Raw genomic sequence first — 22173 nt, 5'->3', positions numbered from 1 at the left:
TTGGACTCTTTAATGCTGGTCATACGGTACGAGCAATGTTCAATGTTGAAGGATGTATAATCCATTGGGATGAACTTTGAGTTATTGTAGGCGTTGATTGAGTTGTGTGCATTTTCTTATATATATATATATATCTTTAACCCTGCTGACTGCCATTTGCGATTGCCAAATAAAATTGATCACAAGATGTAACAAAATGGATCTAAATATAAATTTAATACTAAACAGAAAACAATAACAATATATATATACACATATAATTATACTCACTTAATAGTTACGAAACGGCGACGTCAGTTTTAAAATATTTACCCAAAAAAAAGAATAGTAACTTTTTAAATTCGTTTAGCGGTACCAAACCTTCATCGTATCAATATTCATTTGATATATATCTCTCTCTATGTATATATCTATATATGTTATATACATGTAGCACATTATGCAGTGATGATCACATCCATTCTCTTTCGTGAACCCTTGGTAGCAGTTGCCCAAACGAATACAATTAGTTAAAACTACTTTGGTCAGTGAGTAAATTTTCTCCTGGACAGACGTGTTTAATATGATGCCTCGAAATATGGTGAAATTACTTTACATGAATTATACAAAGTACCTACTCTATCTCTACCTGATTGTGTTACATCGGTACTAGCTGTAGTGGGAATTGTGTACAACCGCCAGAAGGAATGGATAGTACACTCTAACAGTTAGATGGCGGCCATTAAGAAAAATTTCAACTAAAAGAGAGATCACAAAACAAACCACATCAACCGAATGAAGAAACCTATCCGCATCAATTAGAGCTGTACAAGATATATAAAAATTCCCCGCCTACCCTAAAGGTGCCGAGGGTCGACCACCAAGACACATATTCTTTATTGAGTTACGCTGATGTTGTAGTAAATATAATAAACCGTACGGACTTCAACAACGAGAAAACGCCATACCAAACAGTCGGTTACGAAATTCCGCCCCGATAAAATTGGGGAACAATTAAAACGAGAAAACTAACGGCCTAATTTATAATAAAATAATTTACGAAAAAAAACACGACCGATATGAGCCAACAACAACCATTGTACTTCATGCTCCAGTCTTCGGAATGACTCATAAAGAACTTCGGGACGCGGGGTTAAACATTAAATCCCCTTCTTCCAAACCGGGACAGCACACCATAAGAAAAAATATCAGTTCACAATGATAACTTACTTTGACTCGAAAACATGAATATTTAGTATGGATGTGAAACGACAGTTTTTCAACCGGAAAATGATAATAGATATTAGGAGATGTGGTATGGGTTCCAATGAGACAATTAACTCTCCATCCAAGTCACAATTTGTGAAGGTAAACCATTACAGGCCAAATAATATTTAGTTCTAAAACGTTACTTGCATTATTTTTAATACAAGTTTAATCGTTATACTAGCTTGTTGTCAGAAAAAAACTAAACGTGCAACGTGAATTTTTGTGGTGATAAAATGTTCCTTGGCTTATAATGAACCCCAACGAAAACTTGCTGGCAGTTTAAAGGATTTTGGTATTAGTATGGAGTATACACCTTGTATGTTACCAGGTCAAAAGATGCCTCTTGTCTTTGTTAGTCTTGTATGATTTTTAATTTTAGTTCATTTATATATTTCAGAGTTTAGTATGACGTCCATTATCACTCAAACTAGTAAAACAAAAAGTGAACATTTTTGTTAAGGGGCCAGCTGAAGCACGCCTCCGGGTGCGCGATTTTCTCGCTGTATTGAAGGCCCATTGGTGGCCTTCAGCTGTTATCAGCTCTTTGATCGGGTTGTAGTCTCTTTGACAGATTCCCTATTTCCATTCTAAATTTTATTTCAGAGGATTGGAGTTGCGGCTAATTGAAATCAATCTCTCCGTTAAATAGGATAGATATAAACTATGCATGGACATGGCTATTTGTACATGATTGGTAGTTTCCGGTATTTGTTGGTCCAATATCCAGTGGTAAACGTTTCATGAGTTTGCAACTACATGCGAGTACCTTTGTTTTTGAGTCATTACGTTATGCAAGACTATTTGAAAGTTTAAACACGTTAATTCGTCTTACAACAAATGGTATTTTTAACGCCCTTGACTGGCTATACAGCCCTTGCACGGTAGTTCTTTCAACATTACCACCGAGTTCTGAATATATAAAAACCCATTTGTGCACGAAAAGATAAATTGTGATTAACACAAACGAAATCAAATAGCTAGGAACTATCATGATTTGAGGACAACGGAGTTTACAACAGCCAGCATAGGTGATAGTTGATTTTGTGATTTTTTTTCGTCTTCGTATTTTGACTTCTCTCTTTTCTGTATATCTTCTTCAACAAAATAACACCGAAAAATTAATGCTTGGGTCTATTTTGTAGGAAGTTACCAATGCTGACTAATGCCCAGTAACAAATATAAGATACTAAAAGATGATGGCAACTATTCTAAACATCAAATTCTAGGAATATCTGTTTTTATTGATCTTGCAACTAAATTCTTGAAAAGAATAAATCAAACATGCATTTTTTTTTAAATAATTTTCCAACAGTTGTTTTTTCATCATTATAAACGGAGAAAGTTTTTTAATATTAAGATATTGCATTCTTGAAATGTATATGCAAGTACATATATATGTATTTTCAATAGTTAACTTTCACCTGACTTCTTCTATGATAGGTTTTATGATCTTTTATATCGAGATTGCTTTTTTGTTTACAACCCGAAAGATATATACCTTCCGCAGATATGACAAGTACGATGTTTATCCAGTCATCATTCAGTTTCTTTTGAATCTATTATAAAATGTAATATGCGCCACTGTACGTGATGTTATCATTGATTCAATTAACCTTGTGAGCTTATGCCTTCACTTGGCGTCCGTCTTCGTAAACTATTTAAAAAAAATCCGAAGTTTTGATCCATCGACAAACGTGGCCGCCATGGCTAAAAATAGAACATAGTGGTCAAATGCAGTATACCTCAGAAACAAGCATTTAGAGCAAATCCGACATGTGGTAAAAATGTTCAAAAGGTCAAGATCTACCAACCCTGAAATTTTCAGACAAACCGAACAACCAATTGTTCGGTTGCTGCCACTTTATTGGTTATTTTAAGGTTATTATCTTGAATATTATTGAAGATAAAGCCTCAAGGAGTTATCGCCCTTTAAGGACAATTTTACGCAAGTTGTTTATGTTTTTTAACTTTAAAAATCTTCTCAAATCAATCTAGTATTAATTTTGTATTTTATTTCCATGTACGTCAAGAAACATAAACACTATGGCTAAAATGGAACATATGGGTAAAATGCATTTATTTGCTTTTGAAGAAAATATGATAGATACAATGAACATTTAAATGACCTTTTTAAGCCACTCATTAATATATGTTGAAAAGTAAAAATAATCATTGATGAAAGATTTAAGCCAAAAAATCACAGGCTCTTGAGAGCCTCTTTTTTTTTTTTAAGTTTTCGATCTATAAGTTCATGAATTGAAATAGTAATGTTTAGAAACAAAAGTCCAGCTTTATGGTAAAATAACACTTTAAATTTCACCGTTTTGACTGTACCCGAGACCTAATCACATGAACATTATTCTTTATGATGAAACACTGTATTGCTGATGATTTTTTTTAGGTCGAATGTGTTCCCATATAGAACAGATGTCAGACCAGTTGGGTGTCAGACTAAACGGGTGTCGGACAAGTGGGGTGTCGGAATATTGGGGCCGGACCCATTGGGACTTTGAAAAATTAGCGGAAATGCAATACGCCCAAAAAAATAGGGGTCGCCCCAATATTTCGACACCCATTCTCTCAAAATCTTTGATTTAAAAAATAAATCAATTATCACTATTTGCTGTCAGATTTTCACAATAATCAAAGAGTACTTTTTTTTCAAATGGTATAACACTGCATAATAGAGAGTCAGCAAATACCTAAGGAATTGTATTCAAACTGATTGGTTAGTAACAAACCAACAACAACTTTGCAAAAAACAACAAGAGGCTCTCAAGAGCCTGAATCGCTCACCTTAATTCTTTTGGTTAAATCTCTCATCAATGATTATTTTGGCTTTTCAATTTATTTAAATGTTTTTTGGATCGTCCTATTTTCTTCAAAAGCCAAAAAAAATAATCATTTTCTCCTATGTTCTATTTTAGCCATAGGAGCTATGTTTCTTGACATACAAGGAAATAAAATATAAAATTTATACTAGATACTCTGAAACTCATTTAGCCTAAGTTTGGCTGAAATTGATAAAGCAGTTTCAAAGGAGAAGATTTTTTAAAGTAAGTCAACATGATGAACAAATTGTGAAAAAAGTCTTTAAAGGGCAATAACTCCTTAAGGGGTCAATTGACAATTTTGGTCAAATTGACTTAATTGAAGATCTTACTTTGTTGAACATTATTGCTGTTTACAGTTTATTTCTATCTATAATTATATTCAAGATAATAAACAAAAACAGCAAAATTTCCTTAAAATTATCAATTCAGGGGCAGCAACCCAACAACAGGTTGTCTGATTCATCTGAAAGTTTCAGGGCAGATATAAATTGACCTGATAAACAATATTACCCACGTCAGATTTGCTCTAAATGCTTTGGTTTTTGAGTTATAAGCCAAAAACTGCATTTGACCCCTATGTTCTATTTTTAGCAATGGCGACCATGTTTGTTGATAGGTCATAACTTCGGATACAATTTACAAACTAAATACCCTAAGGAACATTCAAATTAAAGTTTGGAAGTATTTGGCCCAGTAGTTTCAGAGGAGAAGATTTTTGTAAAAGATTACTAAGATTTACGAAAAATGGTTAAAAATTGACTATAAAGGGCAATAACTCCTAAAGGGGTCAACTGACCATTTCCGTCATGTTGACTTATTTGTAAATCTTACTTTGCTGAACATTATTGCTGTTTACAGTTTATCTCTATCTATAATAATATTCAAGATAATAACCAAAAACAGCAAAATTTCCTTAAAATTACCAATTCAGGGGCAGCAACCCAACAACGGGTTGTCTGATTCATCTGAAAATTTCAGGGCAAATAGATCTTGACCTGATAAACAATATTACCCAACGTCAGATTTGCTCTAAATGCTTTGGTTTTTGAATTATAAGCCAAAAACTGCATTTGACCCCTATGTTCTATTTTTAGCAATGGCGACCATGTTTGTTGATAGATCAAAACTTCGGATACAATTTATAAATTAGATACCCTAAGGAACATTCAGTTAAAGTTTGAAAGTATTTGGCCCAGTAGTTTCAGAGGAGAAGATTCTTGAAATAGTTTACGACGACAGACGACGGACGACGACGGACGCCAAGTGATGGCATAAGCTCACTTGTCCCTTCGGGACAGGTGAGCTAAAAAAGGACAAACAGTTTCCAAAAATACAATATAAAAATAAAATGCTTCGCTGAGCCTGATATGACCGCAGTGGTCGAACCCCGAACAGTTGGGGCAAATGTGGACACAATATTCAAGCTTGATATTATTTGAATTTGGATTGGTTCATTCCCTCTTTTCCCACTTTTTATAAATCTGGTAAGAAAAGGTAAAATTTCATGTGGGAATAGAAGGAAAACTTGTGCAAACAAAGGATTATACTGTACAAACATTTTTTAATCAACTGTTAATTGACCAGGTTTTTTTTATTAGAACAGGTAATAAGTCATTTTTGCATCTGTTTAAATTCTGGTGGTTTTTTTTTAAACAAGATAAATAATGAAGTAAAGTTAACAGTTTTCACCCATTATTTTATATCTTTGATTATTGGTCTAAGTAATCATATTTTAAAGTATACTTTTATTCCACATCTTAAGCCAACAGGAATCACCAAAAGCATGAAATTATCGTTTATATAAAGTTACTTTGGAGTTTGAGAAATATTTATTTTGGATGACCGGCAGATATCCTTATTTCTTAAATTTGGAACTTTGAACATGAAATCTCCAATAGAAACTGGAAGATGGCAAAACATAGAAAGAGAAAACAGAAAATGTGGATTGTGTAATTCAGATGCCATTGGTGATGAATACCATTACATTTTTAATTGTTCAGCTTTCGATAATTGTAGAAAACAATGTATTGCATTTTACAATTATTATTATAGAAATAGAACAAACACATTGAAGTTTTATGACTTAATGATCATGAATTCCCCAAAATGTACAGAACTGAACGAACTTTGTAAACTTATTAAGGAGATCAATAACAAATTGAACTTTTCTGGGTGAACAATTGTGAATGCCTCTATCTACTTTCATACATTATTTATTTATGTAATTGTATTGAAATATGTATAATTATCTCTATACCTTTCTGTAATTTGGTTTGTGAGAATAAAGATATATATATACATATAAGATTATACTTGGTTATAATATTATTCATATCATGATTTATTAGTAAAGCAGACAATTTTTTAAAGTTACAAATTCAAAGATTTAAAAATAAATCTGACTCCAATCTATCATAATTTTTCTTCATTTTTAAGTACAAATTCAAAAGTTTAAAAATAAATCTAACTCCAATCTATTTTTCATAATTTTTCTCTATTTTTAAGTATCAATTTGATGAAAAAAGAAACATTTTACAAATAAACAAGGTATTATACCTAAACAGTGTACCAAATATGTTATGCTTTAAAAAAAAATACAGGTAAATCTTAGGTGAAATTCTAATTAACCCTGATTGTTATAAAAACAAATTATTTATCAAAACATCTATTGTTATTTGCAAGTGGGAATAGAAGGAATAGTATTTTTAAAAAGTGGGAATAGGAGGAAGACACCTTTGGATTGTGATCAAATTTTTGTCATAATATCGATTTCTGACACAAAATAAATGTGGTCAAAGATTTTTACAAATTTAATGTGCAATACTGTGTTATTGAAGATTTCTTCTTGAAACTTTTCAAAAATTTGAAATTTGAAAAAGGTTGGAAAAAAATATATGTACCGTTTAAAACGTAAAAAACTTTTTGAATCCCCCTTGGAGCCTTAACCATCAAACTAAATCCCAGTCTTCCCTTCGTAGTATGGAACCTAGTAGTACAATTTTAGAGAGATCCATACACTTCCACATACGTTGTTGTCTGGAAACTTTAAAAATGTTTCTTTTGGCTGTTTTTTTTTGCACTTAATTTCCTACATGTTAGAAAATTATAACAAATCCATTAGACAGGTAACTCTAATGCAAAAAAATGTAAACCCATTAAAATACATCATAAAAGTATGAAATAGTAAATGACATCATAATCATGACTAAAATTAGAAAACCTTGATCAGCAAAATTTAATAGTAATATCCAAAAAAAACTTTTCCTTCATCAAACCAAACCCAAGTACACTAAAATTAGAAAACCTTGATCAGCAAAATTTAATAGTAAGTATGTAATATCTAAAATAAATTAATTTAACACAAGTTCTAAAAATAAATTGACATTCTCAAAAGAATACAACATTTCTTAGTAACAAAACCATTGAGAACTTAGAATTGGTTATAGGATTTGAATTTATGCTCACTGTTTTGCTTTAGAGCAATTCACTTTGCTGTTGCCAATTGACACCCCCCTAAAAAAACAAATAACAAATTCTACCCACCCCTTTTTCCAAACAATCCCACCCCCCAAAAAAAAATACCACCACCCTTTTTTTTTTTTTTTTTTTTTTAAATATTTTGACCCCCCACCCTTGTTCCAAACAACTCAAACAAAAAAATAAAATTTACACCCCTTTTTTTATACAAAATATTTTTATTCCCCTCCCACATTCCCCCCCCCCCCCTACCCTTTTTCCAAACAAAAAATTCTTTCCCACAAGTTTGGTCATAATCTCAATTCAAATTTTCATTCAAATTTGTAACCATAATTACCCATTTAAATAAGCCTAAAAATAGAAAATAACATATAAAACCATGGGTTATTTTGGTTCTTTGTGATCGGCTCATTTTCGCTATTGTGGTCCGTTTTTCTAGAATTTTTTTTTAAATTTTCGTGATCCGTGATCATTGAAATTTATTTTCTGTGAATCGTGATTGACAAAAAAAATCAACTCGTGAATCGTGATGAGACCCCATCATAAATTTAATAGTTACAAAATTTCTTTGCAATGTAAAAGGTAATCAAGCATATTATATTTGGATTTACCTCCCTTACACTGCTTTTAAATTGTCTCAATTGTCCTTTAACTGGAAAAACCCTTGTTTTTTTCTATTTTTTTGCCCCTACTTCCTAATTGGTTTGAACCATAACACCCCCTTCCTATAGTGGTTATAAACCTTGACAGGAGTATATCTGATGTAGTATAGGCAACAGGATATGACAACACTACCAAACCCATAACCTTGACAGGTGTATATCTGATGTAGTATAGGCAACAGGATATGACAACACTTCCAAACCCATAACCTTGACAGGAGTATTTCTGATGTAGTATAGGCAACAGGATATGACAACACTACCAAACCCATAACCTTGACAGGAGTATATCTGATGTAGTATAGGCAACAGGATATGACAACACTACCAAACCCATAACCTTGACAGGAGTATATCTGATGTAGTATTGTGGCATGATATGATAACACTACCAAACCCATAACCTTGACAGGAGTATTTCTGATGTAGTATAGGCAACAGGATATGACAACACTACCGAACCCATAACCTTGACAAGAGTATATCTGATGTAGTATAGGCAACAGGATATGACAACACTATCAAACCAATAACATTGACAGGAGTATATCTGCTGTAGTATAGGCAACAGAATATGACAACACTACCAAACCAATAACCTTGACAGGAGTATATCTGATGTAGTATTGTGGCATGATATGACAACACTACCAAACCCATAATCTTGACAGGAGTATATCTGATGTAATATTGTGGCATTATATGACAACACTACCAAACCCATAACCTTGACAGGAGTATATCTGATGTAGTATAGGCAACAGGGTATGACAACACTACCAAACCCATAACATTGACAGAAGTATATATGATGTAGTATATGCAACAGGATATGACAACACTACCAAACCCGTAACCTTGACAAGAGTATATCTGATGTAGTATAGGCAACAGGGTATGACAACACTATCAAACCCATAACCTTGACAGGAGTATTTCTGATGTAGTATAGGCAACAGGATATGACAACACTACCAAACCCATAACCTTGACAGGAGTATATCTGATGTAGTATAGGCAACAGGATATGAAAACACTACCAAACCCATAACATTGACAGGAGTATATCTGATGTAGTATAGGCAACAGGATATGACAACACTTCCAAATCCATAACCTTGACAAGAGTATATCTGATGTAGTATAGGCAACAGGATACGACAACACTATCAAACCAATAACCTTGACAGGAGTATATATGATGTAGTATAGGCAACAGGATATGACAACACTACCAAACCCATAACCTTAACAGGAGTATATTTGATGTAGTATAGGCAACAGGATATGACAACACTACCAAACCCATAACCTTGACAGGAGTATATTTGATGTAGTATTATGGCATGATATGACAACACTACCAAACCCATAATCTTGACAGGAGTATATCTGATGTAATATTGTGGCATTATATGACAACACTACAAAACCCATAACCTTGACAGGAGTATATATGATGTAGTATAGGCAACAGGATATAACAACACTACCAAACCAATAACCTTGACAGGAGTATATCTGATGTAGTATAGGCAACAGGATATAACAACACTACCAAACCCATAACCTTGACAGGAGTATATATGATGTAGTATAGGCAACAGGATATAACAACACTTCCAAACCCATAACCTTGACAGGAGTATATCTGTGGTAGTATAGGCAACAGGATATAACAACACTACCAAACCCATAACCTTGACAGGAGTATATATGATGTAGTATAGGCAACAGGATATAACAACACTACCAAACCCATAATCTTGACAGGAGTATATCTGATGTAGTATAGGCAACAGGATATGACGACACTACCAGACCCATAACCTTGACAGGAGTATATCTGATGTAGTATAGGCAACAGGATATGACAACACTACCAGACCCATAATCTTGACAGGAGTATATCTGATGTAGTATAGGCAACAGGATATAACAACACTACCAAACCCATAACCTTGACAGGAGTATATTTGATGTAGTATAGGCAACAGGATATGACAACACTACCAAACCCATCACCTTGACAGGAGTATATCTGATGTAGTATTGTGGCATGATATGACAACACTAACAAACCCATAATCTAGACAGGAGTATATCTGATGTAGTATAGGCACGTGATATGACAACACTACCAAACCCATAACCTTGACTGGAGTATATCTGATGTAGTATAGGCAACAGGATATGACAACACTACCCATAACCTTGACAGGAGTATATCTGATGTAGTATAGGCAACAGGATATGACAACACTACCAAACCCATCACATTGACAGGAGTATATCTGATGTAGTATAAGCAACAGAATATGACAACACTACCAAACCCATCACATTGACAGGAGTATATCTGATGTAGTATAGGCACGCGATATGACAACACTACCAAACCCATAACCTTGACAGAAGTATATCTGATGTAGTATAGGCAACAGGATATGACAACACTACCAAACCCATAATCTAGACAGAAGTATATCTGATGTAGTATAGGCACGTGATATGACAACACTACCAAACCTATAACCTTGACAGGAGTATATCTGTGGTAGTATAGGCAACCGAATTTGACAACACTACCAAACCCATAACATTGACAGGAGTATATCTGATGTAGTATAGGCAACAGGATATGACAACACTACCAAACCCATAACCTTGACAGGAGTATATCTGATGTAGTATAGGCAACAGGATATGAAAACCAAACCCATAACCTTGACAGGAGTATATCTGATGTAGTATTGTGGCATTATACGACAACACTAACAAACATATAATCTAGACAGGAGTATATCTGATGTAGTATAGGCAACAGGATATGACAACACTACCAAACCCATAACCTTGACAGGAGTATATCTGATGTAGTATAGGCAACAGGATATGACAACACTACCAAATCCATAACCTTGACAAGAGTATATCTGATGTAGTATAGGCAACAGGATATGACAACACTATCAAACCAATAACCTTGACAGGAGTATATATGATGTAGTATAGGCAACAGGACATGACAACACTACCAAACCCATAACCTTAACAGGAGTATATCTGATGTAGTATAGGCAACAGGATATGACAACACTACCAAACCCATAACCTTGACAGGAGTATATCTGATGTAGTATTGTGGAATGATATGACAACACTACCAAACCCATAATCTTGACAGGAGTATATCTGTGGTAGTATAGGCAACAGGATTTGACAACACTACCAAACCCATAACATTGACAGAAGTATATCTTATGTAGTATAGGCAACAGGATATAACAACACTACCAAACCAATAACCTTGACAGGAGTATATATGATGTAGTATAGGCAACAGGACATGACAACACTACCAAACCCATAACCTTAACAGGAGTATATCTGATGTAGTATAGGCAACAGGATATGACAACACTACCAAACCCATAACCTTGACAGGAGTATATCTGATGTAGTATTGTGGAATGATATGACAACACTACAAAACTCATAACCTTGACAGGAGTATATCTGATGTAGTATAGGCAACAGGATATGACAACACTACCAGACCCATAACCTTGACAGGAGTATTTCTGATGAAGTATAGGCAACAGGATATGACAACACTACCAGACCCATAACCTTGACAGGATTATATCTGATGAAGTATAGGCAACAGGATATGACAACACTACCAAACCCATAACCTTGACAGGAGTATATCTGATGTTGTATTGTGGCACCAAGTTACAACCAGATGCTCCGCAGGGCACAGCTTTATACGACCGCAGAGGTTGAACCCTGAACAGTTGGGGCAAGTATGGACACAACATTCAAGCTGGATTCAGCTCTAAATTTGGATTGTGATTAAATAGTTGACACAGCATAGGTTTCTGACACAGAATGAATGTGGTCTAATGAACTTAAAAAAAAAAATTTGCCTTTGAGCAATTCACTATGCTGTTGAATATTAATCCTCTCAAAAAAATGTTTGAAGAAATCTTCTTTTTATTTATGAAATCTGAAATGAAAAAAATTGACCCCCCCCCCAATTTTTTTTTCACATCCCCCTTTCCCTTATTTCAAAACTGATCTCAATTCAAATTTCTAATGAAGTTTGCAACAATAACTAGTCATTTAAATACATCATAAAATATTAAAATGTAAAAAAAGTGCTTGTTATCACTGAATGGTAAAGATTGTTTTAATCTATCAGTTGGTAGTAAAAGTGAATATACATTGTATATTGTATAAAACAAGGATTTAAGTTGATTCAACTACTTTTATGGACAAAGAAAGATAACTCCAATTGAAATCCAATTGGAATTTCTTGCTATTGCACAATATTGTGCAATTAGATATTTCTTGCTATTGTGCAATACTGTGCAATTGAAAATATTTGCTATTGCACAATACTGTGCAATTGAAGATTTCTTGCTATTGCACAATACTGTGCAATTGAAGATTTCTTGCTATTGCTGAATACTGTGCAATTGAAAATTTCTTGCTATTGCACAATACTTAATATAATAATTTTGGATCCTGATTTGGACCAATTTGAAAACTGGGCCCATAATCAAAAATCTAAGTACATGTTTAGATTCAGCATATGAAAGAGGCCCAAGAATTCAATTTTTGTTAAAATCAAACTTAGTTTAATTTGGACCCTTTGGACTTTAATGTAGACCAATTTTAAAACGAGACCAAAAATTAAGAATCTACATATACACAGTTAGATTTGGCATATCAAAGAACCCCAATTATTCAATTTTTGATGAAATCAAACAAAGTTTAATGTTGGACCCTGATTTGGACCAACTTGAAAACTGGGCCAATAATAAAAAAATCTAAGTACATTTTTAGATTCAGCATATCAAAGAACCCCAAGGATTCAATTTTTGTTAAAATCAAACTAAGTTTAATTTTGGACCCTTCAGACCTTAATGTAGACCAATTTTAAAACGGGACCAAAAATTAAGAATCTACATACACAGTTAGATTCGGCATATCAAAGAACCCCAATTATTCAATTTTTGATGAAATCAAACAAAGTTTAATTTTGGACCCTTTGGGCCCTATATTCCTAAACTGTTGGGACCAAAACTCCCAAAATCAATACCAACCTTCCTTTTATGGTCATAAACCTTGTGTTTAAATTTCATAGATTTCTATTTACTTACAAAATGTATACTAAAGTAATGGTGCGAAAACCAAGAAAAATGCTTATTTGGGTCCCTTTTTGGCCCCTAATTCCTAAACTGGTGGGACCTAAACTCCCAAAATCAATACCAACCTTCCTTTTGTGGTCATAAACCTTGTGTTTAAATTTCATTGATTTCTATTTACTTAAACTAAAGTTATTGTGCGAAAACCAAGAATAATGTTAATTTGGGCCCTTTTTTGGCCCCTAATTCCTAAACTGTTGGAACCAAAACTCCCAAAATCAATCCCAACCTTTCTTTTGTGGTCATAAACCTTGTGTCAAAATTTCATAGATTTCTATTAACTTAAACTAAAGTTATAGTGCGAAAACCAAGAAAATGCTTATTTGGGCCCTTTTTGGCCCCTAATTCCTAAAATGTTGAGACCAAAACTCCGAAAATCAATCCCAACCTTTCTTTTGTGGTCATAAACCTTGTGTTAAAATTTCATAGATTTCCATTCACTTTTACTAAAGTTAGAGTGCGAAAACTAAAAGTATTCGGACGCCAACGACGACGACGACGACGACGCCAACGTGATAGCAATATACGACGAAAATTTTTTCAAATTTTGCGGTCGTATAAAAACAGAATTTTCCACATTTGAATTAATTCTTTCTGGCAAAGGAACACAAATATATTACATATACTTCATGGCAATAAGTCCAGAGACAGCTTTCATATTTTTATTCCAATATATAATTTAACTACAAATGTTATTAAATTAATCATCACAACTAAGAACTGTCTGTTCTTCCACTTTAAAATGGTATTTTAAGATACAGAACTGCAAATAACACCAAATGCCAAAAAAAAATAAAAAAAGTCATATTATTGCCATCTTTGTAACAGGTTATAAATACATTATCAATAATTACCCACTGTTTCAAATAATACAATTTATATCATATCCCTCAGTCACATGATTTTGATAAAAAACAAATGAAAATTTAATGATGCATTTACCAATATAAGTTATGACTGATCTCAATTTAAAATAATAAAAGATAAAAAAGACTTGCCTTCCCATTAAGAATTATCTAAATAAAGATTACTTTAGATCATAATCATCCTTGCATATCTGTTACTGTGGATTCATTAATATTTGTTGGATACTAATTTCGTGAAATTCGTGGGTACAGGGGAACCACAAATTTAAATGTTCAACGAATTACAAATATTCTAAAGGAATGAATGCAGACTTTACCAAAATCACGAAATTAAATATCCACGAATATGCCTCATTTTTCCTAAATTTTCCTCAATCCACGAAAATTGGTACCCACGAAAATAAATCAATCAACAGTAACTGGCAAAGCCTCATTTTAAATATCTGACAAACTTTTGTCTATCCTTGTATCATTCTAGTTTTTCCCTGTTTTTCCAGATAACGGCATTGCATTGCTGTTGTCCCTTTTTTAGATGTACTAAGTAGGTATTTTTCTTCCTTTTGTAGTTTTTAACACAATCCTTTAAAAGAAAAAAAATACTGTCATGCCAGCAATAATATACTATCAGTAAAATCTGATTGATTGGATTAAGGCAAAGTTTTCTATTTTTAATAGCTGACCATGCTGACTATCAAATCCAAAATCTTCATAGTTCATACTTATAAATAAATATAATTCTTGTTTCATTTTGAGAAAAATTGTCTGCATACATATTTTACTGTAAAATTTTCACAACATATATTGTCTCTACATTTGCTGTGTAGAGTTTCCATTCCAAGTTGCATTTTCATCATCATCATCATCTATCATATCTGTTAATCGTCGTACATTTCCATCTGTCCTTAATGGTCTTCTTTGGTAAGCACTGAAATTAGATCAATAAAGTGAAGTTAAAAATTGCAGAGATGACAGACACTAATTACAAAAATGGATTACAAGGTTAACATAGTGCATAAGTGGTTGTTTTGGAATCATAAGGTGATGGCTTTTTATAAACAGAGGTCAAGGTCAAATATAGCATGTAAGACCTCATACAAAATAATTTCAATAATTTCTGAGAACCATAACCATCTTGTTCAAGTGCTATTTTGATATATTGCAGGTTTCAAAGACAGTGGAGCAGAATTGAGGGACAGAGCCAAGCACTATATATATACAAAAGAAGATGTGCCAATATCAAATACAACTGCGTTGACTTCCAATGAATTGGTATTTACCACACACATTTTATTGTGTAAACAAAGCTTTTAATACAGAAGACCATAACTGGGGTAGTGGGACCAACCTGATTGGATGAAAAAAAAGAGAATCTACCATTTGCACTTCTGATTGGTCCTATAGGTTACAATTGAGCAATTATTTACAATGAATTTTTGATAGGGTACCTTGTCTGTTGCATACCAAATAAAGCCAGTTCTAAAAGAAGGTATAATGTCTATAATACAAATTTATATGGTAAAAAAATCAATTGCTTTGCTGAGCACAGCTCAGACGGCCGCAAAGATCCACCCTTGAACAGTTTGGGCAAAAATGGACACAATATTTGCACTTGATACAGGTCTGAATTTGAATTGTAATCAAATATTTGACACACAATAGGTTTCAGACACAGAATAAATGTAGTCAAAAAACTAAGAAGAGGTTATATGATTTGAATTGATATATTTTTTGCTTTTGTCCAATGCACTATGCTGTTGCCAATTGAACCCCTCCCCCCACAAAAACTAGAGGCTCTCAAGAGCCTGTATCGCTCACCTGACTCTACTTGGGTTTTTGAAATCATATAAAAAAAGATAAAATTTGGCTACAAAGTTACAAAACTTGGTCATCACTTCATAAGGAACATTCATGCTATGTTGGGTTTCATTCCATTCAGTGGTGCTCTAAAAGAAGACTTTTGTATGCATTTCACATAGGGTCCTATGTTAAACTAAATCCCCCGCTGGCGGCCATTTTGGATGATGGATCGGCTACAAAGTAACAACACTTGGTCAGCATCTCATAAGAAACATTTATGCTATGTTTGATTTCATTCCATTCAGTGGTTCTCCTCAAGAAGAAATTTGAATGAATTTTCCATAGGGTCCTGTTAAACTAAGTCTTCACTGGTGGCCATCTTGGATGTTTGATCAGCGACAAAGTAACAAAACACTTGGTCAGCATCTCATAAGAAACATTCATACTATGTTTGGTTTCATTCCATTTAGTGGTTCTCTAAAAGAAGACATTTGTATGCATTTCCCTAAGGGTCCTATGTTAAACTAAGTCCCCTGCTGGTGGCCATCTTGGATGATGGATCGGCTACAAAGTAACAACATTTGGTCAGCACCTCATAAGGAACATTCATGCCATGTTTAGTTTCATTCTATTCAACAGTTCTCTAAAAGAAGTCATTTGTATGCATTTCCCAAAGGGGCCTATGTTAAACTAAGTCCCCTGCTGGCGGCCATCTTGGATGATGGATTGGCTACAAATTACAACACTTGGTCAGCACCTCATAAGGCACATTCATGCCATGTTTGGTTTAATTCTATTTAACAGTTCTCTAAAAGAAGTCATTTGTATGCATTTCCCATAAGGTCCTATGTTAAACTAAGTTCCACGCTGGCGGCCATCTTGGATGATGGATCATCTACAAAGTGACAACACTTTGTCAGCACCTCATAAGGAACATTCATGCTATGTTTGGTTACATTCCATTCCGTAGTTCTCTAATAGAACACATTTGTATGTATTTCCCTTAGGGTTCTATGTTAAAGAACGTCCCCTGCTGGCGGCCATCTTGGATGATGGATCAGCTACAAAGTAACAACACTTGGTCAACACCTCATAAGGAATATTAATGCCATGTTTGGTTTCATTCCATTCAGTGATTCTCTAAAAGAAGTTATTTGTATGCATTTCCCATTGGGTTCTATGTTAAACCAAGTCCCCCCCTGGCAGCCGCCTTGGATGATGGATCGGCTACAAAGTAACAACATTTGGTCAGCACCCCACAATGAACACTCATGCCATGTTTGGTTTCATTCCATTTAAAGGTTCTCTAAAAGAAGTCATTTGTATGCATTTCCCATAGGGTCCTATGTTAAACTAAATCCCCCACTGGCAGCCATCTTGGATGATGGATCAGCTACAAAGTAACAACACTTGGTCAACACCTCATAAGGAATATTAATGCCATGTTTGGTTTCTTTCCATTCAGTGGTCCTATAAAAGAAATCATTTGTATGCATTTCTCATAGGGTCCTATGTTAAACTAAGTCCCCCGCTTGCGGCTGTCTTGGATGATGGATTGGCTACAAAGTAACAACACTTGGTCAGCACCTCATAAGGAATATTCTTGCCATGTTTGGTTTCATTCCATTCAGTGATTCTCTAAAAGAAGTCATTTGTATGCATTTCCCATAGGGTCCTATGTTAAACTAAGTCCCCTGCTGGTGGCCATCTTGGATGATGGATTGGCTACAAAGTAACAACACTTGATTAGCACCTCATGAGGAACATTCATGCCATGTTTGGTTTCATTCTATTCAACAGTTCTCTAAAAGAAGTCATTTGTATGCATTTCACATCGGGTCCTATGTTAAACTAAGTCCCCTGTTGGTGGCTATCTTGGATGATGGATCGGCTACAAAGTAACAACATTTGGTCAGCACCCCACAAGGAACACTCATGCCATGTTTGGTTTCATTCTATTCAACTGTTCTCTAAAAGAAGTCATTTGTATCATTTCCCAAAGGGACGATGTTAAAGTAAGTCCCCTGCTGGCGGCCATCTTGGATGATGGATTGGCTACAAATTACAACACTTGGTCAGCACCTCATAAGGAACATTCATGCCATGTTTGGTTTAATTCTATTTAACAGTTCTTTTAAAGAAGTCATTTGTATGCATTTCCCATAAGGTCCTATGTTAAGCTAAGTTCCACGCTGGTGGTCATCTTGGATGATAGTTCGGCTACAAAGTGACAACACTTTGTCAGCACCTCATAAGGAACATTCATGCTATGTTTGGTAACATTCCATTCCGTAGTTCTCTAATAGAAAACATTTGTATGTATTTCCCTTAGGGTCCTATGTTAAAGAACGTCCCCTGCTGGCGGCCATCTTGGATGATTGATCAGCTACAAAGTAACAACACTTGGTCAACACCTCATAAGAAATATTAATGCCATGTTTGGTTTCTTTCCATTCAGTGGTCCTCTAAAAGAAATCATTTATATGCATTTCTCATAGGGTCCTATGTTAAACTAAGTCCCCCGCTGGCGGCTGTCTTTGATGATGGATTTGCTACAAAGTAACAACACTTGGTCAGCACCTCATAAGAAATATTCATGCCATGTTTGGTTTCATTCTATTCAGTGATTCTCTAAAAGAAGTTATTTGTATGCATTTCCCATTGGGTCCTATGTTAAACTAAGTCCCCCCCTGGCAGCCGTCTTGGATGATGGATCGGCTACAAAGTAACAACATTTGGTCAGCACCCCACAAGGAACACTCATGCCATGTTTGGTTTCATTCCATTTAACGGTTCTCTAAAAGAAGTCATTTGTATGCATTTCCCATAGGGTCCTATGTTAAACTAAGTCCCCTGCTGGCGGCCATCTTGGATGATGGATAGGCTACAAAGTAACAACACTTGGTCAGCACCTCATAAGGAACATTCAAGCTATGTTTAGTTTCATTCCATTTAGTGGTTCTCTAAAAGAAGACATTTGTATGCATTTCCCTAAGGGTCCTATGTTAAACTAAGTCCCCGCTGGCGGCCATCTTGGATGATGGATTGGCTACAAAGTAACAACATTTGGTCAGCACCTCATAAGGAACATTCATGCCATATTTGGTTTCATTCCATTCAGTGGTTCGCTAGAAGAAGTTCAAAATGTAAAATGTTAACTATGACGATGACGGACGCCAAGTGATGAGAAAAGCTCACTTGGCCCTTCAGGCAAGGTGAGCTAAACTAGAGGCTCTCAAGAGCCTGTATCGCTCACCTTACTCTACTTGGGTTTTTGAAATCATATAAAAAAAGATAAAATTTGGCTACAAAGTTACAAAACTGGGTCATCACTTCAGAAGGAACATTCATGCTATGTTGGGTTTCATTCCATTCAGTGGTGCTCTAAAAGAAGACTTGTATGCATTTCACATAGGGTCCTATGTTAAACTAAATCCCCCGCTGGTGGCCATCTTGGACGATGGATTGGCTACAAAGTAACAACACTTGGTCAGCATCTCATAAGAAACATTTATGCTGTTTGATTTCATTCCATTCAGTGGTTCTCCTCAAGAAGACATTTGAATGAATTTTCCATAGGGTCCTGTTAAACTAAGTCCTCACTGGCGGCCATCTTGGATGTTTGATCAGCGACAAAGTAACAAAACACTTGGTCAGCATCTCATTAGGAACATTCATGCTATTTTTTGTTTTTTTCCATTCAGTGGTTCACTAAAAGAAGTCATTTGTATGTATTTCCCTAAGGGTCCTATGTTAAACTAAGTCCCCTGCTGGCGACCATCTTGGATGATGGATCGGCTACAAAGCAACAACACTTTGTCAGCACCTCATAAGGAACATTCATGCCATGTTTGGTTTCATTCTATTCAACAGTTCTCTAAAAGAAGACATTTGTATGCATTTCCCTTAGGGTCCTATGTTAAACTAAGTCCCCCGCTGGTGGCCATCTTGGATGATGGATCGGCTACAAAGTAACAACACTTGATATGCACCTCATGAGGAACATTCATGCCATGTTTGGTTTCATTCTATTCATCAGTTCTCTAAAAGAAATCATTTGTATGCATTTCTCATAGTGTCCTATGTTAAACTAAGTCCCCCGCTGGCGGCTGTCTTGGATGATGGATTTGCTACAAAGTAACAACACTTGGTCAGCACCTCATAAGGAATATTCATGCCATGTTTGGTTTCATTCCATTCAGTGATTCTCTAAAAGAAGTTATTTGTATGCATTTCCCATTGGGTCCTATGTTAAACTAAGTCCCCCCCCTGGCAGCCGTCTTGGATGATGGATCGGCTATAAAGTAACAACATTTGGTCAGCACCCCACAAGGAACATTCATGCCATGTTTGGTTTCATTCCATTTAACGGTTCTCTAAAAGAAGTCATTTGTATGCATTTCCCATAGGGTCCTATGTTAAACTAAGTCCCCTGCTGGCAGCCATCTTGGATGATGGATCGGCTACAAAGTAACAACACTTGGTCAGCACCTCATAAGGAACATTCATGCTATGTTTGGTTTCATTCCATTTAGTGGTTCTCTAAAAGAAGACATTTGTATGCATTTCCCTTAGGGTCTATGTTAAACTAAGTCCCCCGCTGTCGGCCATCTTGGATGATGGATCGGCTACAAAGTAACAATATTTGGTCAGCACCTCATAAGGAACATTCATGCCATGTTTGGTTTCATTCTATTCAACAATTCTCTAAAAGAAGTCATTTGTATGCATTTCCCACAGGTGTCCTATGTTAAACTAAGTCCCCTGCTGGTGGCCATCTTGGATGATGGATTGGCTACAAATTACAACACTTGGTCAGCACCTCATAAGGAACATTCATGCCATGTTTGGTTTAATTCTATTTAACAGTTCTCTAAAAGAAGTCATTTGTATGCATTTCCCATAAGGTCCTATGTTAAACTAAGTTCCACGCTGGCGGCCATCTTGGATGATGGATCATCTACAAAGTGACAACACTTTGTCAGCACCTCATAAGGAACATTCATGCTATGTTTGGTTACATTCCATTCCGTAGTTCTCTAATAGAACACATTTGTATGTATTTCCCTTAGGGTCCTATGTTAAAGAACATCCCCTGCTGGCGGCCATCTTGGATGATGGATCAGCTACAAAGTAACAACACTTGGTCAACACCTCATAAGGAATATTAATGCCATGTTTGGTTTCTTTCCATTCAGTGGTCCTCTAAAAGAAATCATTTGTATGCATTTCTCATAGGGTCCTATGTTAAACTAAGTCCCCCGCTGGCGGCTGTCTTGGATGATGGATTGGCTACAAAGTGACAACACTTTGTCAGCACCTCATAAGGAACATTCATGCTATGTTTGGTTACATTCCATTCAGTAGTTCTCTAAAAGAAGACATTTGTATGTATTTCACTTAGGGTCCTATGTTAAAGAACGTCCCCCGCTAGCGGCCATCTTGGATGATGGATCAGCTACAAAGTAACAACACTTGGTCAACACCTCATAAGGAATATTAATGCCATGTTTGGTTTCTTTCCATTCAGTGGTCCTCTAAAAGAAATCATTTGTATGCATTTCTCATAGGGTCCTATGTTAAACTAAGTCCCCCGCTGGCGGCTGTCTTGGATGATGGATTGGCTACAAAGTAACAACACTTGGTCAGCACCTCATAAGGAATATTCATGCCATGATTGGTTTCATTCCATTCAGGAATTCTCTAAAAGAAGTTATTTGTGTGCATTTCCCATTGGGTCCTATGTTAAACTAAGTCCCCCCCTGGCAGCCGTCTTGGATGATGGATCGGCTACAAAGTAACAACATTTGGTCAGCACCCCACAAGGAACACTCATGCCATGTTTGGTTTCATTCCATTTAACGGTTCTCTAAAAGAAGTCATTTGTATGCATTTCCCATAGGGTCCTATGTTAAACTAAGTCCCCTGCTGGCGGCCATCTTGGATGATGGATCGGCTACAAAGTAACAACACTTGGTCAGCACCTCATAAGGAACATTCATGCCATGTTTGGTTTCATTCCATTTAACAGTTCTCTAAAAGAAGTCATTTGTATGCATTTCCCATAGGGTCC

The 22173-nt window shown here is 35.3% G+C and overlaps 1 protein-coding gene across 1 annotated transcript in view; it reads right to left on the bottom strand.

Annotated features, from left to right (window-relative positions):
* Positions 1-14085: 14085 nt before the first annotated feature.
* The window catches only part of LOC139510175 (UBX domain-containing protein 4-like), a 53341-nt gene continuing 45253 nt past the window's right edge, over positions 14086-22173 (bottom strand). The window contains exon 11 of the mRNA XM_071296533.1: positions 14086-15228. Coding sequence (XP_071152634.1) covers positions 15111-15228 — 118 coding nt within the window. The 3' untranslated portion in view covers positions 14086-15110. The remainder of the gene's footprint in view (positions 15229-22173) is intronic.

Source organism: Mytilus edulis, chromosome 2 (genome assembly GCF_963676685.1).
Source record: "Mytilus edulis chromosome 2, xbMytEdul2.2, whole genome shotgun sequence".
Classification (NCBI taxonomy): domain Eukaryota; kingdom Metazoa; phylum Mollusca; class Bivalvia; order Mytilida; family Mytilidae; genus Mytilus; species Mytilus edulis.
The sequence above is the reverse complement of the archived record's forward strand: the minus strand, read 5'-3'. Positions and strand labels throughout refer to the sequence as shown.